At 38.0% G+C, this 27,698-nt stretch overlaps 1 protein-coding gene across 1 annotated transcript in view; it reads left to right on the forward strand.

The window, feature by feature from the left end:
- Positions 1–27,698, forward strand: part of LOC124552499 (glutamate-gated chloride channel) — a 436,122-nt gene that overhangs the window by 401,016 nt on the left and 7,408 nt on the right. The window contains exons 13-14 of the mRNA XM_047126783.1: positions 7,587–7,634; positions 23,978–24,085. Of these exons, the coding sequence (XP_046982739.1) occupies positions 7,587–7,634; positions 23,978–24,085 (156 nt within the window). The remainder of the gene's footprint in view (positions 1–7,586; positions 7,635–23,977; positions 24,086–27,698) is intronic.

Raw genomic sequence — 27,698 nt, forward strand, 5'->3', positions numbered from 1 at the left:
TATATATATCATGCTCAACAAACGTCTGAAAGCCTGATATGATGCCATACTCATCTACTGTTGATGTGTACAGTCAGATTGGTCATGCCACTTAATAGCTATACCATGTTGCTGCACATTATTCAAATGATGTACAAGGGCTGGACAAAAATATGGCAACGACAAAAGCACATTATGTTACCACTCCTAATGTGGAGTGGGAAACCAGCTGGCATTCAAAACAGCTTCCAGTCATCTCGGTATGGATAAATAAAGGCCCTGTGGGGTTTTCATGGGAATCTTATACCATTCCTTCTGTGAAATAGTGGCAAATTCTGATAATGACGAGGGACTGGATAGTGATAGTGCACCCTTCTCTTCAAAGTAGACCACAAAGGTTCAATAATATTAAGATACGGTGACTACGGTGTTCTGGAAAGGTGAGACAGTTCGTCCCCATACTCACATAACCAGTCCTAAATGATGCAAGCTGTGTGAACAGGAGACATGCCATCTTTGAACACAGAATCATCACCATTAGGTAACAAAAATTGTACCATGGGAAGGACCTGATCAGCCAAATAGGTCACACAATCCTTGGCCCTAATGCAACCTTGCAGAGTAACTGTGGGGCCAACAGAATACCACGATATGACTTCCCAAATTGTCACTGAACCACTGCGACATTTCACTCTAGGGACGTAAGCTGGCTCAGAGGTTGGAAACAGTGTGAGACAAGACTCATCCATCCAAATGACTTCCTTCCATTTCTCTGCAATCAGGGTTTACGGTTTCAGAATCACATTTTCTTGTTATGGGCATTTGCATCACTAATACGTGGTTTTGAAATTCAAGTTCACCCTGTAGTTCCCTGCTTGTGGAACCCCCCTCATGTTGTTTTGGTGCTGAAAGGATTAAGTGGAAGTTTGAGTTCTGCAATGACTTTTGCAACTATCGTCCTCTCATTTTTTGTCACAATCCTTTTCAGTGACTGTCTGGCATGATCACTCAATACACACTTTGACCCATATTGTGACGTAGCAGATGATATTTTTCCACCTCCCCTTTCAGCTACCTCCCTTGTGGAAACATCCACCATATGGGCACCAACAGTTTGCCCACATTCCGTTTCATTTAGTTCTGCCATAATGCCCTTTCTACTAAATGGAATACTGTTCTTGCCATGACTGGCACTTGCAATGTATTGAAAACATTGCACAGGTGCCACTCGTGGTCAAATACAACAGTGCACACTTCAGGCTTGTACAGCATCTGCATTCATGTTCAAGCGTGCATTTCTCATAGTGTTTCCATATATTCGTCCAACTCCTGTGTTCTCTACAATGTCAGATATAAGATAATTATGGCAACACTACGTTTTGAAGACATACCACCTATGGCAACACTCAACACTGTATTGTGAAACTATACCAACTAATTATGCTGCTTATTGGTTTCCTAGTATCCTTGACCATTGTGGTGGGTAACTTTCTGTGTTCTGCACAGATCATGAAACATTCAGTGTCAAATCCTGTGTATGTATGATATGTGATTAATCTGCAGTCAAAACCCCATAATCGAGTAGGCGGCTGATTTAGTGGTTTTGCCAAGCGTGTCTCATGCTGATTTAGATCAAGAGTGAACCCCGTTCAGTTATCAAGTTTAGTATTAATGTTATATAACGTAGCAAATTGTTACATAATATAGCAAGTTCTTGAACTGTGTTCATTTTCTGAGCTAAGATCAAATTTTTTCTCCAGTCAGCAACTTTTATACAATCAGCCCTTTGACTTCTGACGGGGTCAAATTGCAGTTACATTTGTGACAACAATTTTGAAATTTCAAAGAGCATCTAAACTGAAAGTATCTATTGCACAGACTTGCATACACAGTTGCAGTAATACTCCATCTGTCAAACAATAGTAAACATAAACATCACTCAGAGATTAAGCCTTAAGTTGAGAGTTGAAGGAAAACTTAACTAAATCAATAGACAGGAGCACATTAAAGAGGATTGGAACCTCATACAAAAGGACCACTGCCACAGAAATGGCTGAATATGCATGAACACATAGCTAACAAAGGCAATGAGACATACATTAACAACACTGCGGGAGTAGAGCTATATACCAGGTGAAACAAGAAAAAGGGGCTTCAGCTGGACTGCGCACAACTGGGTACTTGTAACACATTGTGCTGTTTCCCACAGTTTCACACTACAAGAGTTGTTTGTGTATAGGGAACACCATGACAAGCTTAGAATCTAAACTGGCTTTTTCCAACTGAGAGGCATACAGAAGAAATGAAATGGTTTGGGAACTCACATCATGGTATCTATTGAGCCCTATAAACACAGTGGATGGCTGGTTATCTGGAACAGTCTACAAAACCATTATTGGTGAGCCTACTCATTGAATGGTGCACATTGTACACAGCAGATTATTGTGTCTTCCAGAATAAAAATGCTTCTGATCACATGGGCAGAAATGTTCCCAATAATCACCAGATTTGAAAACCTGAAAGAATAATTAAGGGCACATTACAGTTCTCCAACGTTTCTTGAGAAATTGAACCTTTTCATTGTGCCAATTGGCATAAAATACCATTATCCTTCATACAGAATTTGTATACAGGGTGGTCCATTGATAGCGACCGGGCCAAATATCTCACGGAATAAGCATCAAACGGAAAAACTTCAAAGAACGAAACTCATCTAGCTTGAAGGGGGAAACCAGATGGCGCAATGGTTGGCCCAGTAGATGGCGCTGCCATAGGTCAAATGGATATCAGCTGCATTTTTTAAAATAGGAACCCCCATTTTTTATTACATATTCGTGTAGTACATAAAGAAATATGAATGGTTTAGTTGGACCACTTTTTTCGGTTTGTGATAGATGGCGCTGTAATAGTCACAAACATATAAGTACATGGTATCACATAAAATTCTGCCAATGCAGATGGTATTTGATACATTACCCATGTTAAAAGGGACCATTTACCAACTGCGGAACAGGTCAATATCATGTTGATGTATGGCTATTGTGATCAAAACGCCCAACGGGCATGTGCTATGTACGCTGCTCGGTATCCTGGATGACATCATCCAAGTGTCCAGACTGTTCGCCAGATAGTTACATTATTTAAGGAAACAGGAAGTGTTCAGCCACATGTGAAACATCAACCATGACCTGCAACAAATGATGATGCCCAAGTAGGTGTTTTAGTTGCTGTCGCAACTAATCCGCACATCAGTAGCAGACAAATACGCGTTCTATTTAGCGACGAAGCGTCATTCACCATCAGCGGTAACGTAAACCGGCATAATATGCACTATTGGGCAACGGAAAACCCACAATGGTTGCGACAAGTGGAACATCAGCGACCTTGGTGGGTTAATGTATGGTGCAGCATTATGGGAGGAAGGATAATTGGCCCCCATTTTATCGATGGCAATCTAAATGGTGCAATGTATGCTGATTTCCTACGTAGTGTTCTACCAATGTTACTACAAGATGTTTCACTGCATGACAGAATGGCGATGTACTTCCAACATGATGGATGTCCGGCACATAGCTCATGTGTGTTTGAAGCGGTATTGAATAGCATATTTCATGACAGGTGGATTGGTCATCAAAGCACCATACCATGGCCCCCATGGTCACCGGATCTGACATCTCTGGATTTCTTTCTGTGGGGAAAGTTGAAGGATATTTGCTATCATGATCCACTGACAATGCCTGACAACATGTGTCAGCACATTGTCAATGCATGTGCGAACATTACGGAAGGCGAACTACTCATTGTTGAGAGGAATGTCGTTAGATGTATTGCCAAACGCATTGAGGTTGAGGGACATCATTTTGAGCATTTATTGCATTAATGTGGTATTTACAGGTAATCATGCTGTAACAGCATGCATTCTCAGACACGATAAGTTCACAAAGGTACATGTATCACATTGGAACAACCGAAATAAAATGTTCAAACGTACCTGCATTCTGTATTTTAATTTAAAAAACCTACCTGTTACCAACTGTTCATCTAAAATTGTGAGCCATATGTTTGTGACTATTACAGCACCATCTATCAGAAAGCAAAAAAAGTGGTCCAACTAAAACATTCATATTTCTTTATGTACTACACGAATATGTAACAAAAAAATGGGGGTTCCTATTTAATAAAACACAGTTGATATCCGTTTGACGTATGGCAGCACCATCTAGTGGGCCAACCATAGCGCCATCTGGTTCCCCCCCTTCAAGCTAGACAAGTTTTGTTCTTTTTTTTCTTTCGACTCTTATTTTGTGAGATATTTGGCCCAGTCACAATCAATGGACCACCCTTTATATCAGCCTTCGTGAAGCTTTAGGCTGTTTTGGATTCCAAATGTAAGCCCACCTATATCAACTGTGTGTTAATATTGTAGTTTCTGATGTATTGGTGGATATCAGAACTTATGATGGTCGAACGCACTTTTTAGTGAACAATAATTACTTTATTCAGTCTCTTCTCAGTCTTTAGCATTGCAAAGTTCGTTTCTTCACTCTATCGATCCAGATTGGTTTGATTATCTTTAACTTTTGATGTTATTGACCTTGTCATTGCTGCAGTATTAAGTTTTCTAGTCCCCCTGAATGCATTTATTCCATGCCTATTTAGGGGTTCCCACAGTTCTCTTAGACTATAGACAGTAAATAAGGAGTAATTGTACTCAGTTTCTCATTTGTGACACTGTCACATAAAAGGGCCTGACAAACAGAAGCACATTGTAAGCTTCCAACGCAAAATTTCACTAGAGGTGATACAGGGGCAATTAAACAACACTTAACAGGATTTTTCCAAGTGTACAGTTTTCTTTCTGAGTCTTTCTATTGTCTTACAGTCTTGTGACAAAACTTATTACATCATAGACCACCTGGCAACCATCTGCGTAATGTGTGACTAGCAGGCAGAAACTTTTCCATATCAACCAATTTTATGTGATTAACTCCAGACTGTCATTGCTATGAATTAATTGGGATTTGGTGTAGACACATTTATTTAAGTGGCAGGTGGTTTTTCCTGATTGGTCAGCTCACCTTTTACAGCTGCTTATGATCTTCATAGATAAGTATGTGTGACCTTTTAGGTTACATCTTGGCTTTAGGCATCCCTTCATGTTTCCATTTCACTATGAAGCCAGGAACAGAAAACATAGGTACCTTCAGGAGTATTGAAATCTTGACCTTTTGACTTGTTACGCTGTTTTAGCCTATGTCAAAGTGCTCAGGCTCTGCAGAACAGCATATTGTGGGCTTTTGAGCTGTCTAGTTGCAACTGTCCTTTTGTAATCAGTCTTGAATCTTGCAAATGCATCTTCACCCTATTTGCAGGGTATATTGGTTGTTATTCTATGAGAAGGAGCAAGTAGAGTCTGAAAATTTCTGAAAACAATGTCATTTACCTAGGACACAGTGGGCTTTTTAACAGTTGTTCCAGCTTCAGTAAGGTAATAATATTCTTCATTCCAATATAATGAGTCATTATGATTTTATGTAATAGTGCATCTTCAGAATCATATATAAAAGGACATACACTGTTGTGTCCCATTTCCATGCATTTCCAGAAAGTAAAAAAAAATTCCCTGGAGTTGACATTTCTCACTTGCTTTAAGTAGTACTACTTTTTTAATATACTCTGTATTTTTAATTTCTTAATTCTTCTACTGTGGTATCCTGTGGCTGTTTGTGGTGTAGCATTTCTTTCACAATAAGCAGTAAACCTTTGCTGGTCTTAGTATCTAAATGACTACCAACTTGTTCTCTGCATTTAACTAAAATTGGAATCATACTAATGTGACCACACTGTCTAGGATCTCAGTAATAAATTTCATCTGAGCAACCATTGACAAATGTCATTTATAGGGTACATTAAAGTGGAATTTATGGTTCCTGTTATTTCAGTACAGTGACAAGAACAGTAAGTTGTACATCATGGGCCAATGCACGGAAAAACAATGTCTCTGTTGATGAATTCAGTGTCTACATTTACACTACCTGAATGGTACACATAGAGAATTATATTTCGAATTCATGCAGTTGTACTTGGAGTTACAGGCCATGTGTTCCCATCATAAAATTATGGACATGTAATATAAACAGTTATGTTCCTTTTTAATTTTTTTCCTTGGATTTTGTCAAACCTGAGTATGTACTTCATCTTTAGGTATTCCACTGACATTGAAATGTTACACTCCAATCCTTAACTAACTGATTCTATGAAAAATTGCATATAATTCTGAAGGTATGAGAATCATACGTGTTTGAGTACAAGAAGCATTTATTAGATGAAGAATCTGAATTTAAAAAAGTCATTTTATAGCATGTTAAATTGTGAGACAGAGTTCAAATAAAATAAATCCAATTGAGAAACCATTCTATATGAGAAAGAAACACTCACACACCACTTGTTTTACTAACTGCCCATCTTTTAGACCTAAATTAATGGTATATAGTGAGATAATAACCTGAAATCTAGGTCAAAGTAATGTCCATTAATAATGTTTCACCAGGTACTCGGATGTAAGTAACAGGGAAAATCAACTGTATAATTTCATGGTTCTGAGACGTTTGTATTAGCTCTGTGGCATAACAAGCTACAATAAGATTTCCTGAAATGCAGCGCCCTACAATAAATAATAAGCAGAAACACATAGTCTGAGTAATAAACAGTTCAGCATTAATTCATTGTATGGAAAGCTTTGCAACACGCATAGCCCTACAGTAACTTTTAATACATAACCATGTATTATTACAATATGATATTCATCGTGTTCATAGAATATTCTGAGTTGTCACCTCATTTCATCTTGGTCTTTGACAGTGTTCTGAGTTTTCACTGATAAGGAAAAATGAGGTTTTACATGAAAATATTACATTTTTTATTTCTAAATATCACCTGTACTCAAATATATTTCATATGTATCTACACCTATCTGTAAGGAGACAACATAAAAATTTAACATATTTCCAAATAATGCATGCGTAGGAGCACATTTGTGATTCTACACATAATTGGTGATCCTAATGTGACATATAAGTGCATTCTTAAAATAACCTTTGTGAGATGTAATTGCGTGCGCCTTGAAAACGATGAACCCTGTATAAAATCACACTATATGAAACTTATATAAAGTACTGTACAGTTCAATTGAAATTCTAAATGCTCTTCCTCATGGATGGTTTTCTTTTTTATATAACTTCAGACAGCTCAGACTATATCTCTCTTTTAATTATTCATAAAACTGACAGTTGTATATATTTTTGTTAAGATCAGTTGGGTTTCTTCATCACTGCCATGAAACAGTTTATAATGAACTGGTAGTTCTGCCATGGTTTCATTCATATATTTTCTGTAGCTACTTAATTACCACAAACTTTTTCTTTCAATGCCATTTTGCATAATTCGTCATAACAAATATAGCATTATTAACAAAAATATAAATTTTCATATGTGTATATATTTACTCAGTTGTACACTTCTTTGTGAGACTTACTTTACATAGGAAAGCAACTTTATTTTCAAGTTGTCTGGTTGATCTGATTCTTTGTTTTATTGTTCCACCACAGGTATGCCACAGAGAATCAGATTCAGAGAGAGAACTTCTTTTATTATTGGTATTAATTATTATATGTTATTATATATAATAATGATCTCATAATATCAGTCACAGTTAGATTACTTTTAAATATCTCAGCAAAGAAGGGAGCATAATTAGTTTAGCTGAACAAGGGTTTCAAAAAGTTTCATGTAGACAGCAGCACTATAAAAGTTTGTAAATAGATTTCTGTGGATGAGAGAATCATTTGCTATGATACGGATAACAAATTTTGAAGTACATTTTGCATCTGTGCTTCATGTCTTAAAATATAGTGCAAATTATTTTATTGTAGCTGGGTTCATGTTTGCATGGAAAATCTGGGGAGTGTGGTAGTAAGTAAAAGCTTATTAGCTGACCTTGAGTTGCTCTTTACGAGATTCATAATGCAAATAACAAACCTTATTTAATGCTTGTAAGGAAAATTTGATTCTCTTAGCCCAGCCTGGTGACACTAATTTCATATTAATATTATTGCTGATTTGAGTGGTTCGTGTTTCGTTTCATATCCAGTACTTTGACTTATGCCTGTTTACTAACTTAAACTTGATACAGAAGAACTGGTTTGTACTCCAAATTAAAATTAGAATAAAATCATTGAAACTGGAATCTGAAAACAAACTCAAATATGGCATGTTGTACATATCATTTCCAGAAGTAAGTTACTCAGTCTTGATAAACTGAAAAACTGCTCTCTTCCTTCTCATCTGTCCATGCCTTAAATATAATGTTTGACTGAATAAATGTGTGAAAATACTTTGAAATTCCATTAAAGAATTATTTTCTATACACTGATAAGAATTTCTGGGGAAAGGGGGAAGTGGTACTGGGAAAAATCACAATGCTGAAGTTTCTAAACATAGTTGCTAGAAATAAACCAAACACACTTTTCACACTATTTTCTTTTTATTAAGAAATTAAATACTAATACTTTATGTCTAAGCTACAGCTGCTGTATATATATATAATTATTTTCTTTTCTGATTTTAACAGAATTAGAAGTAGCTGCAGTCAGATAAAAATTTACAATGAAATATATTTTTCAAACATTTATATAATTTGTAAATTCATGTGTATAGTATGTTCTGTATTATTTAAAATGATTTTCTGTGAATTCCACCCTTTTCTTGTAAATGTATTAAAGACCTGTTTTTGACACCATCTTAGATGAACAGTTCTTGTAACTATAATGTGCATCAATACTGAGCTTCCACATCTCCTGTAAACAGTGATCTTTATAGGCATACTCTGTCACATTTATATAATCATCTATCCATTTCATAGTTTGAAACACCTATGTGTCTGTGTACTTTCTTTTTGGAGCAGAACAGAAGTAAAGTGTTCCAGAAATCACAAGTAATAATGTTTTGAATTTATAGCCTTTGCTTTTTCATTAGTGCATTTGTTTTAGGCTGATCCGCTATATAGTTGGTGCTTGTGTAGGTCTAGGAGCCTATAGACAAGAGATTAGTTCATGCAGAATATGTGGGAGTATTTAATAAGAAAAAAAGGCTTTCTTCTCAATTTGTAATTTAAATTTCATTTGTTAGTCTCTAATTAGCACTTGTTTACTTTATGATTGCTTTCAGGTGTTGAAATATTGAAACTAGTTCTACTGTAGTGTAGGTATCAGATATAAAGAATGTAATGTGTACTGTAAAACATAAAATGATCAAGTGAATTAGACAGGTAAATATCTGGATTAAGTCTGAATGTTCTGATATTGACCAAATATATTCCATTACACACACACAATTATAGCTCTTCATAAAAAAGGTTTCAAAAATGTGGAATGAGGCTGTTGCAAAACTGAGAAGCCATAGAAAAAATAGTAGAAGAATATTTGGAATATGTAACTTACCCATAAAATGTTAAAATAGTGGGTTGGGGGAGGGAGGGCATGTAAAGAAAAGGTAAAGCATAGGTTCTAAGTAGTTCAACAGACAGAATTGTCACTATAATCTTTGTAAATTGCTTCCATTTACGACACTTAGTAAGGGACTGCATGCAGAATGACCAGCATTATGTTGTGTTTTGTGTTGTTCATCCTCACATGTTACAAGGTTATGATCTTGAGACCTGTCAAATTGAAAGTTTTGTGACAGTAACACATTAACATAAATAAACATTGCTACAGAAAGACGCTTATTGCATAAATGTGAATGTTTGAGAACTGAGAGTCACACACTAATCAGCATTTGAGATTATGAAAGTCTGACTCACAGCTGATTACTTATATCACTTGAAACTTTATCTCCTAGCAAGCCACTGTCATTGTTTCTTACATTTGCATTCATTTTACCTTGCTACATTTTCTATTTTGACACTTAACAAAAGTGGAAATAATTATTGCTAGCAATTGAAAACATTAATTGCTGTATGTTTCATACTTTAGGTTGTTCTTGTAAACAATAGATGAGAGGACAGACTGCCACTCATCCTTATCTGAAGGTGATGAGTGACAGATTAGACACATGGAAAAGTGGAGACAAATTGTTGATAAACTGTTAAACACTCATTCTTCTTCAGATCGGCAAGGTTATATATGCATAGGTTCACACATTTCTGATGCTGCAGTGTGCCTAGCAAGATGGTAGAAAGTTATATAACACAGGAAGAGGAAAGGATAGGAGTGCAATTAGATCCCTGCTCACAGATGGCAGCACCTGGAAATAGTGAGATGCTGGGAAAAAACAATCAGTAAGGAGAAAGAAACTAAGCATAATAAGAGATAAGGAGGTAGGGAGACACTTCGTCATATTTTCTTGGGTTTCTCACGTGTCACTACATGGTAATGTAGTTGGAATCAAGTACACAGCAGTGTGAGCCTTAGCTTTCTGGCCATCTGACTTGACATTCTTTCTATCAGTCAATGAGTATTCAGTCACTTACTGTGTACTCTGCTTTGTGAACAATCATCAGTGTTTCTTCACGTTTTTGTGGCATAAAGACTGTTCCATAAAATTTCGGGCATGCAACCACCGAATTCATGTGGCTGCATGCCTGAAATGTAATGGAACGATCATCAGTGTTATTTAGTGGGTCATTTGCAGACAGGCACAGTGATACAGTGATAACATTTAAGGTTTCAGACAAAAAAGTAATTCTCCCAAAATATAAAAGACACGCACACACATGCACACACACACACACACACACACACACACACACACACACACACATGCACGCACACACACACATGAGAGTCACTGTCTCTGGCCACTGGTTCCTGACTGCGGATTACAACTGACGTGAACGGAAATCTGCTGGGGTGGATGCTCACATATGTAATAACTCTCTGAAGCAAGGTATTTTCCCAAATAGACTGAAGTGTGCCATTGTTAAACCACTGCATAAAAAAGGGGATCCGTCTGATGTCAACAACTACCGCCCAATCTCTCTTCTGACTGCCTTATCCAAAATTCTTGAAAAAGTAATGTCTTGTGGAGTAGCTTCACACCTTTGTAAAAATAAAGTTTTAACAAAATGTCAGTTTGGTTTCCAGAAGGGTTTTTCAACGGAAAATGCTATATATACTTTCACTAATGAAATATTAAATGCTCTGAGTAACCAGAAGTCACCCGTTGGAATTTTTTGTGATCTGTCAAAGGCTTTTGATTGCGTAAATCATGGAATACTTCTAGATAAACTCAAGTACTTTGGTATGAATGGGACGGTGCTCAAATGGTTTAAATCAAACCTGACTGGAAGAGTGCAGAAAGTTGAAATAAACAGTTCACATAATATGCAAAAAACTGGTGATTTCTCAAACTGGGGAACAATCAAGAATGGGGTGCTGCAAGGTTCGGTCTTGGGTCCTCTACTTCTCTTAATATATAGTAATGACTTGCCATTCTATATTCACAAAGATACAAAGCTAGTACTTTTTTCCGATGATACAAGTATAGCTATCACACCCGACAGACAAGAATTAACTGGTGAAATTGTAAACGATGTTTTTCAGAAAATCATTAAGTGGTTCTCTGCAAATGGGCTCTCATTAAACTTTGACAGACCACAGTATATACAGTTTCACACAGTAAATGGAATGACCCCATTAATATACATAGACTTCGATCAGAAATCGGCAGCTAAGGTAGAATATTCAAAATTGCTAGGTGTATGCATTCATGAGGGGTTGAATTGGAAAAAACACTGAGGATCTGCTGAAACGTTTGAGTTCAGCTACTTATGCTATTAGGGTCATTGCAAATTTTGGCGATATACATCTGACTAAATTAGCTTACCACGCCTATTTTCATTCTCTGCTTTCGTATGGCATCATGTCGTGGGGTAATTCATCATTGAGTAAAAGAGTGTTCATTGCACAAAAGCGTGTAATCAGAATAATTGCTGGAGCTCATCCAAGATGATCCTGCAGACACTTATTTAAAGAGCTATAGGTCTTCACTGTAGCCTCACAATATATATATTCACTTATGAAATTTGGTATTGACAATCCGAACGAATTCAAAAGTAACACTAGGAGAAAGGATGACCTTCGCTAGTCAAGGTTAAATCTAACTTTGGCTCAGAAGGTGGTAAATTATGCTGCCACATAAGTCTTTGATCACTTACCTAATAGCATCAAAAGTCTGACAGATAGCCATATAGCATTTAAAAGGAAATTAAAAGAATTTCTTAATGGCAACTCCTTCTACTCATCAAATGAATTTTTGGATATAGTAAATGGGTAATTTCCCAACCCCCACAAAATAATAATAATAATGAAAAAAAAACAAAAAAAAAATATTGAGTGTCATGTAATATTTTGTCTAATGTAATATCTTGTATAGACACCTTTTATTAACCTGACACATTCCACATCATTACGAAGTGTCATATTCATGATCTCTGGAAAAAGTACTAATCTAATCTAATCTGATGTTGGTAAGGAAGAGGCATGAAGCAGAAAGAAGGAGCGATAGCAGGGTAGGGGTGGGAGAAGATGCTGTGCTGTCTGTGGGAGCATGCAGGGATGTGATGGAGGCAGGATAGGACTTATAGATGCAGAGAGTAGGAAGGTTGTGGTTGGGGGAGGGGGGAGAAGAGAGCATTAGAGAAGGGGAAAAGACTAGTAAGTGTGTTGGTGGTGAAGCAGGGTAGGGCATAGATAGGTGGAGGTCCTCCCTGGCATCAGTCTTTGCAGTCCCTGTCCTCCAACTGCCTATCCTCTTCCCTGCTGTCAATCCAGTACTAAACACACCTTCTATCCCACCAACATAGCTATTAGTAATTCCCTTTATCTTCACTCTTCACATGCAGTTTGCAGGAAAGGAAAGAAGTAAAACGACTGGGTGTGTTGTTGGAATGAGGGCTGTGTAGTGCTGGAATGGGAACAGGAAAGGGACTGGATAGGTGAGAAAAGTGACTAACAAATGTTGAGGCCAGGAGGCTTATGGGAGTGTAGGATATATTGCAGGGAGAGTTCCCATGTGCACAATTCAGAAAAGCTGGTGTTGGTGGGAAGGATCCATATGGCACAGGCTGTGAAACAGTCATTGAAATGAAGGATGTCGCGTTGTGTACCGCTTCAGCAATAGGATGGTCCACTTGTTTCTTGGCCACAGTTTCTCAGTGGCCATTCGTGCGCACAGACAGCTTGTTGGTTGTCATGTCCACATGGAATGCAGCAAATTGGTTGCTGCTTAGCTTGTAGATTACATGGCTGATTTCACAGGTAGCCCTGCCTTTGTTGGGATAAGTGAGGTTTGTGACAGGACTGGAGTAGGTGGAGGTGGGAGGATGTATGGGACAGGTCTTGCATCTAGGTCTATTACAGGGATATGAACCATGAGGTAAGGGGTCAGGAACAGGGGTCGTGTAGTGATGGACGAGTATATTGTGTAGGTTTGGTGGACTGCGGACATTTCTCCAGGGCATGATGAGAATGGCGGAGAATGTAATTCAGTTGCTCCGGTCCTGGGTAGTACTTGAGTTATGAGGGGAATGCTCCTCTGTGGCCAGATGGTGAGACTTTGGAAGGTTGCAGGAGACTGGAAAGATAAGGTGGTTTAGGATTCTGGGTTTTTAGGGAGGATTCCTCTAGATGGCTTATGAATAGGTTGGCATTGGACAGTGCCATGTAGGTGCCTATAGCCATACCCCAGATTTGTTTGTAAGTAATACCTTAAAAGGAAAAGTAATCGTGTATGAGGGTATAGTTGGTCATGTAAACTAGGAAGGAGGTTGTTGGTTTGGAATCCATTGGGTGCTGGAAAGGTAGTTTTCAACAGTGGCAAGGCCATGAGCATTAGGGATGTTAGTGTAAAGGGGGTTGGCATCAATAATGATGAGCAGGGCAGTGTGTGGTAAAGGGACAGGAACTGTGGAGAGTCGGTCGAGGAAATGGTTGTATCTTTTACATAGGAGGGTTGATACTGTTGTTGTTCCCTCCTGGATTTTGCACTGTTTGATTTGGACGTTGTTCTCCCTTGCTTATAGAACACACATTTTCTTCAAAATCTGATTTTAAATGATGTCAGGTGTTGGAACACATTGCAGCAACTTCATGCACATACCACAGCTGACATTAGGTAGTGGCAATGCCACAGTAATTATCCTCTCAGTATTTGTGGCCTGTATATATGTGTCACTCTTGACTACTGTGTAGGTTGTACACTCTGCAAGTATTCCATACAGTAACAAATACTATAAACTATGCTTCAGCAACCAACATGCTGTTGGTTGTGATGGTGAAAAAAATCCCTCACGTGGCTGCTTGCCAATAGAATACAACTGTTGAGTTGAAACAGACATTAGCAGCCATATACCAGTTCTGTTAGGTTCAATCTGCCCAGATGAACTGTCATTTGTGTAGCTTCTTAGGGAATGACTGTGCATCTTAACGATTCAGACAAAAAACATTGAGTGAATATATAGATTGTGCGAAACTACACAACACAGTCAACTTCAGCAAGGGGATGGTCATGTTCAGAAAAAGTGAGACACACTGTAAAACTGAAGAATACAGTTTGGGCCACATTTTGATTTATGTATACAGATTTGCTTGTACAGCCATCATTTGGTGTCCAAGATAGTTGGCATCTTCCTTCAAGTATCTACCAGTTCAGGTTTCTTAGTATTTGCATTTGACCTATGATAGTTTGAGATGCGCTTCTTTGTATAAATTCAGTATCCTTGTTGATCCTATTTTGTATGGGACTCACACACTTATTGAGAATCTTGGATGGGGAGTCATCAACAAACGTTGCCAAGGGAAGTGTGTTAGAACCATGACTCTTCATGTTCTATATTAATCAGCCAGTAGACAATATTAACTTCAAACTTTTTTCAGATGATGCAGTTATCTGTAATGAAGAACTATCTGGAAAAATATTAAAAATAAAACGAAAATAGAAACTGCGCAGACATCCAATTGGACCGTGATAAGATCAGCAGTTGGTGCAAAATCCGTCAGATAGTTTTAAATGATCACAAAAGTAGGAAACATAATATTGTATGACTACAGTTTCAGTGAGTCGCAGTTTGAGTCAGTCAACTCATCAGAATATCTGGGTGTAACAGTTCGAGGTGGTAAGAAATGGAATGATCACATAAGTTCAGTCATAGGAAAAGCAGGTGGAAAACTTTATTTCATTAGTAGGACATTGGGAAAATTCAATCAGTCCACACTAAAGAGATCACTTATGAAACACTTGTGTGATTCATCCTAAAATTTTAATGAATACCAAATATGTCTAACAGGGGATACTGAATATACACAAAGTATGGCAGGTTTGTGAAAGTCTGAAAGACAAGATAAGCCTAACTACAGTACACAAAAAGCCACTTAAATAGTCATTCTTCAGTCATTTCACACACAAATGGAACTGCAAGTAACTGTAATATATGGTGCAGCGGGAAGTACCCAGTCTCACATTTCAGAATGATTTGGAGAGTACATATGTAGATTAGATCTTAAAAAGAGCATCAACACACAGAATGCAGTCACAAAAATGTGGTGATGTATCCTGTTTGTTGCAGCTCTTTTTAAGATATGATGAGTAAAGTGGCAGCTGGAAATCTCTTTAAATAAATCAAAATGTGACCAACTCTACACACCCTTCAGTTAATTTGGCTATTGACCTCAATGGTCTCCTTTGAAGGAACAAATGATCTCATTTCATTTCATCAAGGCATTGAAATGTCCTCCAGGTTTACTAAGGAATAGTGGGAACAACTGACTACACCACATGTTTATAACTTTCATCTTCTCAATACGACTCCAAAATTATACCCCCCATCATTTGCAAGTTCTTCACCTAGGAAGAGAAAAAACAGGATAAAGAGTGAGAAAAACATCATCTGGATTGTGGCAATAATTGAGACTTTTTAATACGAGTGGTGCAGGGGTTCATAGCCAGTTTGGCCAGCCTGGTATATGTTTTCTGTGGCTTTTCTAACGAGAACCCAGATCTTCCTTTTTACTTAGCATGGGGATGACCTCCTTGCATGAGAGATATACACATGACAGGTTCCATTATCCCTTTACTAAGGTGCAGAGAAATGACAAGCACATTTGAAAGAGAGCTGAAAGTGGAGCAACCACACTTGTGAACAACAAATGCCACTGCTCTTCCTCTCCCCCTGTTGCCATTTTGTAAGCAGTTGATGTCCATATATCTTATAGAATAACCGTATGTTCTCTGTACATGCCCCTGATGAAGATGGACTCCACAGTGCTGTTTTTGATGTATGGACCAGTATCCCCATCACTTTCTCCATTGTGAAGACTTAAATGCTAGTTTCTTGTGCACTCACTCCATAACAGACTGCAGAGAAGTTTGCAACTTCTTTCATCCTATGTCTCAGATATCTTTGACAAAAGAAATTTTTCACTCCTGGAGTTGAAAACAAATTAACTTCAGATCAGTAATTTTGTCTAACTTTGCTGTAAAGATAATATCAGTATAGCATTTATACATTGCTCCTAACAATAACTACATATTTTTTGAGTAACTTTATACAACAGTGTCCAAAAGGTGAACCATAGTCAAGAAAAAGAGAGCATCTGTCATGAACATAGTGTTGCAAGACTTAGAGAGCAAGGAAAAAGATAACTGCAAGACATACAGTATACATCAGTTTCCAATACATGTCACTAAAAATGTTCTGAAACTGGAGCTGCACATTTTTAAAGTGCTGAAAGTGAGCCATACTTTCCACAATATCAAAAATAGTAACAGGAGACAGGAATAGCCCAGACAAGGAGATAAGATTATTCATCTTGGTTGTACACAAAGTGAAATTCTACATTTTTCTAACTCCCCATTTTGATACATCTTTTTAAAAATTTTATTCTTATATTATTTTTATCTCTTTTTTCATATTCACCTTATACATAAATAGATCACCAAAATTATTAGACCACCTTTACTTTTATTATTTGGTCAATGTTATATCCTTGCACATTTCCCACTTTATGTGCACAAACCAACTGTCAAAACATCAAGAACAATTACATCTTTGTGAACTGAAATGAATGGAAGAACGAAATGTGAAGACACTGTCAGTTTAGACATATAGCAAGTTTTATAGATAACCACCAGATGATGGCCTAAAAAGCCAAATAAGAAAACAAATTAAATAAATAAGAACACGAGTGTGAAAAAATACTGCATCCATTCTTGAAGCCACAATGTACAGACATGTTCTGTAGGATGAAGTTCAAGAGACCTCACTGGCAAGTCTCTGTGATGGATACATTCACCTACGGGAGATTCATCCACCAGAGTGACCCGTACGGATGAGTGTATTGTCCATCAAGTGGAAGCCTGGATAAGCTACATCTCTCCAAGTTGCACAACTTGTTGCAGTGCCTCATATCACTAACGGTATTCCTTCCACCATCAACAAATGTTTGAAGCTTTATGAGTCCATCCTTCATAATTCCTCCCCACATGAAGATGTTGTCACCAAATTGGTATATTAACATGATTTTGTCTAGGTATTGAACTTTTGCATGAAAAATATCATTTTAAAGTCTGGAGAAGGATTCATCCATAATCCAACCTCACTGTTGCTGACTCCACAATGAACATCACTGTCTCTGCCTTGCTGTGAATGGGATACATACTGCCAGAGCATTAGAATGAGTACAAACTGTCCTGAGCCTTCAATGTACAGATTGATGTAATTTTATCAGTTGCCATTTTTGTTGTGATGTTCAAGTTTTGTGCTCAAGTTTACATAATTGAGTTTTTCAACTGTGATTGTGATTTGTTGGCCGATTCTACTGTTTAAGCACACAACATTTACAACTGTGGAGGATGCTGACTTGGTATTTGTGTGCAGGTTTTATAATGGAATCACTGCTGCTGCTACTTACAGAGAATACTAACTACAGAGTATCAGATTCGAGTGTGTTCACTCCTGTCTTCACTAAACAGCATGAGATTAGTGCTGTGCCCTGCAGTCATATTTAATTTGAACATTGTGTGGATGAGGAGGAAGCCATTGCCCAGGTGGTAGAACATAGTCCTTCAGCAAGTTCTCACTCAATCTCTACAGGTATTTGTGTTCCACGTACAAGAAATTGTGAACATTACATATGCATGTGCATTTGTGGAGACAAATTTTCATCAATAATTCTATGTAAATGTGTGGCATGGTATAATAGATAGTAAGTCGATTGGGACTGTTGTGGTTCCACTTCATCTCACAGAGCTCCAGTATCTAGTCTTTCCAGAAAATGAGCTTTCAGCCTTATTAGAAGAGATACCCCTGGCTACAAGGAAGAGTACACTCTTCCAGCAAGATAGAGCCATTGCACATTCTATTTGTTAGCCAACACATCATCCAGATCTAAAACATTCCCTGCAAGCCGAATCAGCAGAAATAGTCACGTTTCTTGGCTACCCAGGTTCCAATGCTTGGCACTTTCAGATTGTTGCCTGTGGGGATGATTGAAAAGTGGAGGTTATGAAGAAAAGGTAAACATAAGATAAAAGCTGGTTTTTTTGATAATGAATATTGCTGCCCTCTTGAAAGACTGCCAGGTTAATCTACTTGTGGTGTCATCTGGAGAATTCAACAGTAATAAATGTAACAGTGTGTGATGTGTGGCGTGCAGGATTTCAGGTAGAGACAGTTCTCAGGGTTAGTCCAAAGTGAGAAAGTTGTAGCCCAGATGGAGTAATATTCAGACCTTTGAGGCCTGGGTGGTACAGGATGATGAACTTACTTGTGGAAGGTAAAGCTGTATTGGTCAGAGGAACAGGAGAAGACTGCTCAGGGCATTTATCAACAAGGTCAGTGCTACAGTTGTGAGAAAAAAAAACCTATGAGAGATAATTAGTATGGGTATTGAGGGATTTGGTTTTAGAGGAGAAGTTGATACATAAGCAGTATGGAATGGAGCATTTGATGTGGAAAGGATAGCTGCTGTCAAGCCTGAGATACTGTTATTTGTTGGTTAGTTTGATGAGGACTGTAGTTTGGATGTAACTTCAGTGAGATGTTGGTGACCATCCAGGAAGCTGGCTTTGAATAAAGAACGGCCAGGTGAATTTGGGTTATTTCAAATGGAGTTAAGTTGTTGCAGGAAGTGGAGCCATAGATCAAGATAAATACAAGCTGCAAAAAGGTTGCAATTGAATCTGTGCCAAACCAGAGGAAACAGCTTTTGGAGGTTGGAAAATGCTTCTTCCATGTGATTTGTGAAATGGTCAACCTAAGACTGCAATCTTGATTCCCATTGCCTCTCTCCTTATTTGTGTGTTCATCTCCAACTGTGGGAGACATCTTCTGAGGTTAAGTGGCAGATTGCAACCAGACCAGAACTTGAGAGAGTACCAAATACACAGACAGTGCAGAGATCGCCACAGTCCAGCACATGACATGAAGTTATCTATCTCTGGTAATGCCAACATTCTCAATTGGAAGCAATTAATAATCATTCTCATGGTGCAACATTGACACCTGAATTTTATTTGATTTAACACCTTACTATTTTCCGTTAAAATTATTATGGTTTTTATAAATCTCAGTAGCCTCTCTGTGCACGCGCACATGATAATGCAGTGTTTTCGATATGACATTCAACTTGCTGAATTTTATTTCATAATTACCCTCTGGTAAACATGTTTCGCTATGACTGATTTATCCCTATGTGCCAGGCAGCAAATCCTCTTGTGTTCAACGAGACGGGTGTTAATACTTCTTTTTGTGGTCCCAATATAAACCAGTCCCCAACTATAAGGAATTTTGTATACACCCAGTGGTTGCCAAAGGCTGTTGTATATCTTTTACTGATCTTGAACATTGTTTTGTCTTCCTGGTTGGTCTGAAGATAGTTTTCACACCATACTTGCTCAATACTTTCCAAATCCGATCTCCAATCTTACTAATGAATGGAAGGAAAATTCCCCTTGGGTGGCTGTTGTTCATTGTTGATCCTGATTGTCTCCCTAGGGCTAAGTCCTTGATCTATCTCCATGTTAGAATAACCATTCTTCTTTAATGTTGACCATAGATGTTCAACCCCATCTTTTAAATAAGTTGGTTCACAGATTTTGTATGCCCTGTCCACCAAGGTTTTAATCACACGTCTTTTTTGTCTGGGACTGTAGCTGGAATTTTTATGGAGATAATGGTCAGTATATGTGGCTTTTCTATATTCTTGTGGCTTTTCTATTTGCTCTATGGCCCAATGTCCTATCCCATTGCTTGATAAGAGACAAATCCAGAAAATTCAGTTGGTCGTTATTCTCTGTCTCCATAGTAATTGGATTTTCAGATTGATACTGTCGAGATGTATCAGGAAGGTATCCAACGTATGTGCATCATGTTTCCATACTACCAAAGTATCACCGACATAATGGTGCCACATGGCTGGTCTTTTACTAACAGTCTGCAACACCTGTTGTTCAAAAGTCTCCAAAAAGATATTGGCCACAGAAGGACTGATCCTTTGGGTACACCAGGTGTATATAAAATTCCTTATAACTATGGACTGGTTTATATTGCGACCATGAAAAGAAATGTTAATACCCATCTGGAAGAGGAAATGCCACCTAGGACATACAAATAAATTGGCCGTAGTGAAACATGTTCACCGAAAGGATGATGATGAAGTAAAATTCAGTGAGATTAGCATCATATTGAAAACATTGCATTAACATGTGCACATGTTTAGAGAGGCTACTGACATTTATAAATACCACAATAATTTAACAGAAAAGAGGAAAATTTGGATGTCAAGTGTTGCACAGTAAGAATGTCAATCGATTACTTTCAATCGACAATGTTGGCATTGCCAGAGATAATATCACGGCCGATGTCATGTGATACTCTGTGGTGCCCTCTATACTGTCTATATATTTGGTGCTCCCTCGAGTGCTGACTGCAGTTTGCCTCTTTACCTATGAAGATGTCTCCCAAAGTTGGAGATGAAATGTTAAGAGAAACTTTTATACACCGACCATGGCCTATTTGCCCAGAAGTTTCAATTGAAGGAGAACTCACTGTTCTTTGGAGGCAGGTGTGAGACTTTGTAAGGGCCCTAGGCATTTTAGGGTTTTCTGCAGCTTCATCTGGATGGAAGAAATGGGTTTTGAAGAACAGTTTCACATGTCGAAGTGTCCAAGAATTGATGAAGCCCATCTGTCGCTCAGTATCTGTGGTTGAGTACCACAGTAGCAGAACATTTGTCCACAGGAATGGTGATCAAAGCATGCAGTCAGGTTTTTAGGTTTCAGAGATATTTTTCAGGGAAACTGAGAAGCAATGCTGGAAGTGAAGAAATCCAGGAAAGTCTTCTCTCTCTCTCTCTCTCTCTCTCTCTCTCTCTCTCTCTCTCTAATTTTTTTAATCTGTCAGGAATTTAGGTTGGAACTGTTCTAGACAGGGTTTGATGCTTGCTCTGTTGTTTGAGGATTAGTGCTAGGTGATGAAGTGGTATTTCCACTTAATGCAAAAGGTGAGAGAGAGGAGATCCATAACTAGGTCAATTCCTTTCCCATTTTTTCATGTTGTCTTAGCTCCTTTATAATCTGGAGTTCACATTTCCCTGCTGTTATCCTTTCTTACAACAGTCTCAAGCTCTTCATTTACCTCAGTACTTCATTTTGTAGTATTGTTTTACTGCTGTTTTAGTATCAACATTCTCTGTTCTTCTTCTTCATCATCTTCTTCTTGTCTGTTTATAATGGTTATTGTTTTCCAACTTGATCTGTTGTCAGCAATACTAACTGGGCTTGCATTAGACTCCTCACATGTAAGTGCCTTATGCAGGTATGTTAACCTCACTGGCATTTGCATATTAAGTACTTCACAACATTTGCTCTTCCCCTTAGCCCTGATCTCAGACAAAGTACTTCTATTTAAGTATTCCTTCAATATTCTTATCTTCTGCATTCAGTTTGCCCATGGATGTTATACTTTCTTATTTGGTCAGACATTTGGAACATTTGAACTCATATCAGAGACAACTTAAGTGATTAGGTTTTGTCATTACCAGTTGTGAGTAACTGGCTTCACAACTCTTTCTGGCTGAAGGAAAATCACTGTTGACTTCTTCAACTCCCATTATTCTTGTATTCTTGTTGGTTCTTTAGGATTAACTGTGCAGATGCTCTCATCCCTCTGCCCACTGGAAAGTCCCAATTTCAATAATGCGAATGTAAATTAAGTATTCGTAAAAAAGACAAAAGCTTAGACCTCGCCGTTGAGCGCCCATAAGCCCCCCCCCCCCCCCCCCCCAAAGCTTAGTCAGGTAATTTGCACATACAAAACTGTTCTGAAGAATAAAATGTTAAAGAAAATGAGGATGAAACTTAAAAAATAATGGCCTTTGCTATACAGAGCTAAAATTTGGACACTTAAAAAAAAAGAGAAGTGACAAAACAAGGTATGGAAATCAGATATACAGACTGAAATAAATGTATATAGTTTCTGGGAAAGGTGTGTGTGTGTGTGTGTGTGTGTGTGTGTGTGTGTGTGTAATATTGAGAACACAACTCAAATGTTCTTAAACTGGGATACCAACCTACCAGTATGAAAGGCCTAGCATACTTGTTACTAACAGAACCTGCTGGATATGTATCTTTTTTTAAATGTATGCTACAGCAGTGGAGATACATTAGTCTACCTGAAGTATGGAGTTGTCCCCCACTCTGCTAACTCATAAACAAGAAATGAGCTAGCGGGAGTCTTTGCAGGTACTCTCTGGATTAAACTTCAACCTGTTTTTGACATCTGAAGCTTAGGAGGTTTGAATTTCATCATGATTTTATTAACTGACACATTCCACAAATCCCTTTACCTTTCGGGGAATCCCTAAGATGTATGAAATTATTGATGATATTCAGCCCCCATAACAGAGATGCCTCTGTTGGTCATATAATTAAGGATAGGCAGTACAAAATTAATTGTCAGTAGCTCTCAAGACATCATATTTATATTTCAAAAGGCACAAAATCGACATCTTACAAAATTAGCAGAAAAATTGTTATTTTGAAGAAATCTGCTGCTTTTTACTATCCAATTATTGTCCGTTTATTTCCACATATTTGGCATTATGTAAGTTTTGCCAATAAAGGATTTTGATATTTAAGGATCTGAGTATTGGCTTACTTACACTTTAAATTATTTTCTATAGTGCTATTAGTAATTTCCAGTTATCAAGATATCTAGTTACACCCCACAGTCTGCACACTACATACTAAAATGTTTGTGTTGTGATCAAGAATGACGTGTTCAGAGTTGTGGATCCGAGAGTGTCATTGTAGCATAGCAATATTTTACTTCACTGACCATTTTTGAGCTGTTTATTCATGGTCATCAGATGTTAATAACACTGTTTAACAAGTAATTAATATTTCAGAGAGTAGTGACCATTGAGTGCTTTAGAAGTAAACTATGTCTGTCCTCTCATTCGTTGTTTGTATACACGAGTTCGTAGGTTCGATGTGATTGTATGAAAGATACTGTTATAAGGACTACAGTCAGTGTCTGTCAAGCATATGTGTTTATTTGGTGGTCATCTCTGAATACACATTTCGTCACACAAAATCACAAAACCTCAAAAAACAGTTCTCCCCTCATGAAATAATGTTGCTATCTCTCTTTCTGTGAACAGTTAAGTCAGCAGCTGCATCTTGTCATAGAAGAAATGAACTGGAATTGTCATTTCAAAGATAGGACAGAATTTTTTTGCGTAGATAATCAAACAAAATTATTTTAGTGAGACTTTTTCAAACACGAATTGAAATGTAGGAATATATGTTTTGGTAATTAGACTTTTGTATGCTATTTGTGTAGTTCTTAGTATTTAGTTGTGTAGAATTAAAAACATGCACTATTAGTAGATGTTCTAGAAATAGGTCACCTGAGATAGGCTGTTACATATTTTGTTCACAGGGTGACAAAAACAAAAGGGACACATCAGCTCCCAACGAAATAGTCACCTGCACCAACTGTGGCCCCAACCCGTGCACACATTCTGCCAACAATGGCTGTGCTACTGAGGTATGTTGGCTCTATCCTGCATATCTAGGCTGATCAGATTTTGAAATTAATTTATGTATTTCATTTTTGGTTGACACACTAGCTCGTTTTTGGTTGACGCACTAGCATTTTTTCCGTTTATAAAGCAGTGAAAGAATCATAAATGAATGAAATTCAGTTCACGTAATGGCTTCTAGAAATACAACAAATTAATTGCTCTACAGAACAATAAGATAGCAAGCACAGCAACAACAACTCCAATTTGTAGTGGTACTTAATCAAACTGGGTTTAAAAGTGTCTTGACAAATGTCATTACAGGCAGCTTCTGTCCAACACAGAGTTCATCTGTGTTGTAAAAGGATAAGTTCAGTGGCTTACACTCTGAGCAAAGTCTTTCAGTAGGGCACATTTGAATTAATGGGTAGGCCATCATGCTGGCAGGATTCCTGAACACTTATTGTAATGTGTAGATGAGCACTTGGATGATAAAATTCACCTTCAGTAATGTATTGAAGGAGCTTACGAGATCTCTGTAACGATTAGGTCCTGTGTATTAGCAGAATGTCAGGCTTTGTGTCCAGATTATCGCAACCATTTCCAAGGAAGTAACCTCTTTGTGGGCTAGCATGGCTTCTGGACTCAGATTAACTAACTCTTCCCAATCATTTGGGGAGGGGGAGAAAAAAAGGCATAAGCCTATCAGCTTGTTTGGTTGTAAGCTTTTTGTGCTGTGAGTCAAATGTTTCAGTATATTATAAAAATGTGCACTGTGGTGACCTTTGATGCTTCGAAGTCCCATGTTGCTCGGCCCTGTGACACATCAACTCTACTGACGTCTTACAGTTTTTGTTCCACTACAACTTCTTTGACTACCAGTAGCTGTTGAGAGTACTGATAATTCAGAGGAGTTGAAATGGCCGAAGCTACACAACAGCTCTCCAGACTATCACAGCACACATTTGTTTGTCAGAGATGGTGTTCAGATGATAACATCTCACTTGGCAATGACTGATGTGTATGTTGAAAGAAAACCTGTTTCACAAGACTGTTTGTTGTCAACCCTAGACTCACTGTCTCTGATGTTGATTCCATTTTGGCTGGAGACATTTTTGGGTTGGTGTCTGGTCTGTTGCACAAATAAATAGTTCATGCAGATTAGCGGTATAGCACATACCTCATTTCATTTGTTGTAAAAATGCTCATGATGAAGCTGTACAATCCGTCACTACTATGCAGATGCCATGTTCATTAGTCTATGCTAATGCAACAGTTTGTGATTCACTAACAGATTTGTATTTCATCCAGTTCTTTCAGCACAAGTCTTCGGAACATACATTTGTCACATGGTTTTGTATGCTCACGGGTTCTCTTGCTGTGAGAAAATGAAAAATCAATTCGCTCTGTCAAGTTCTGTATCGCACAACATAATGAAAACTCATGGTCTGTACAGTTTCGTTGTTCTATATACTCCTCTTGGCCATGGTGAAAGTACTTCAGCCACAACTTAACTTGGAACACTGCACAGGGCACAGTGGGAGGGAAAAAAAGGTGCAATACTCTACATTCACTTTCAGCAACCCATTGCACATAGTTTTCCACTTATAGTTCCGAGGTAAACTTGATGCATTAATGCTCTCATGTTACTGACCATGCCGTTCCTATTGAAGGAATGGACACAATAAGTAGCAACAAGTTACAAGGACACTCTGAGCTCCAATTTCATGATAGTGTATTATTATAGACTAACCATCTGCACTCTGTAAATCTTCACAAATTGATCTTATTGTTTACACTTGTATTGACATAGTGGCTGTGGCCAATTATAAATGCACTGCACATAAGTGTTCAGAAGTATTTCTCAATCTATGTGTGTACTGTTCCCCAACTGTGCTAATCGTGTAGTAATAATCCAACGTTTTGAATGACCGGTAAGTTTCACATCGTTAGCATGCCGAGTTCCTTGTACTGAAATTTTGACAGAGAGTTTATGTATTTAGTGCCCATTTTATCACATTCATGATAAAGGACTTGTATTTTGACAAGGCAGTATAAAATTTTACATAAAAGTATGAAAACAATTACTTAAAGAAATTTACTTAAAGATACAGTTAGGATTTTGGTTTGCATTCATATCAATACTGATACTAATATAACAATGAAAATAGTCAGTTATTGATAGCATAATCTAAACTGATAGATAAAACATCTAGGAACCAAGCAGTGGCGGGGGAACACATACTACTATTACTGATACTAATTAAGAGAAAGAAAATACTTGCAATATCAGGCTAGCCAAGAAAAGTTCAGTATTTTTTCAGAACTGGCCTGTTCCACCATTGTAATTGGATAGATAAAAAAAAAATCTACTCACCAAGCAGCAGCAGGAGAACACACATATGAAGATGTTTAGATTTGCAAGTTTTCAGAGTCAGTGGCTACTTCTTCTAGCAGAAGGGTTGAAGGGGAAGGAAAGGGGCAAAGGAAAAGGACAGGTGAGGTTTAAGAAATGAAGAGAGTGCAGAAAAGTCTCCCAAAATCCTGGGTCAGAGGAGACTTACTGGATGGGATGAAAAGGAAAGATAGTCTGTTTGGTGTAGGTCTTGCAAATAGAAATACATATGGGGCCCAACTAGTTCGCTGTGCTGATATTCAAACTGTAGTTGGTAGATATTATAAGGAATTCATCTTTCTTTCCCTTTTGTGTGTTTTGAAGCTACGTCAGTTGATGATTTCCAATTTTCTACTGCAGAGGGGGCTCTTGGTGTCCTTCGGGTTATCTGTGGTGAAGGTGACAGGAAAGTAGAGACAAACCAGAAGGTGGCCAGCTTCTCTAATCGATACATATATGTGGGTGAGCATCCCTGGCATAATCTCATTCATCTCCCACCTCGATACATCCATCTTCAGTCAGTGTAGGGTAGTTTACTAACCAGCAGGTGCTTCTCCACACACCTCTACGTACTACTGCAGCTGGAGTTAGCATGACTTTAGAGATAATATGAGTGTCTCAGTGATGTGAAAAAGCCTCTTCCTGTATCACAGTCTGTGAGGCAGGTATCAGTCTCTGGATAGAGGTTGGGTATTGTATCATTCAGTCACAGTGGCAGCTTATCTGCCATCCAGAGCTGGTGTTGCTTCCTTCTGTGAAACACAGCTGATTTGAGGCATCCTGACACACATTGTGTGTCACTGATGGTGATATCAGTTTGCTTATTGTCAGGAAATAGTGCCTCCAAATTGAAGCTACATGCTCAGTACTAGAAACACACTGGGCTGTAGCAGTTTTTTCAACTTTTGTGACTGTAGCTCTTGTGTCTGTTTGCAAATGATTGTGTTCCTTGCAGAAATTTTCTACTTCACATTCACTGCTGTTTGAAGGTCAGATCCACATAACTCGAACCCTAAGTATCTCAGCACATCACACAGTTTGAACTCCTGCTGATCTCAAATTAGTCAGAGTCTTCTAGTAATTCCCCATTTTGCAGCTGGAATGTTCAGAGTTGGGCTTTGCTCAGGTTCATTTTGAGATGATTTTCATAGTCATACATTGCAAGCTATTTGAGTGTACCTATTCAAATGTTGCTTCTTTGGCAACTGTGCCACTGACCCAGATAAACTGAATAACATTTGAGT

This window comes from Schistocerca americana, chromosome 10 (assembly GCF_021461395.2).
Source record: "Schistocerca americana isolate TAMUIC-IGC-003095 chromosome 10, iqSchAmer2.1, whole genome shotgun sequence".
Taxonomy (NCBI): domain Eukaryota; kingdom Metazoa; phylum Arthropoda; class Insecta; order Orthoptera; family Acrididae; genus Schistocerca; species Schistocerca americana.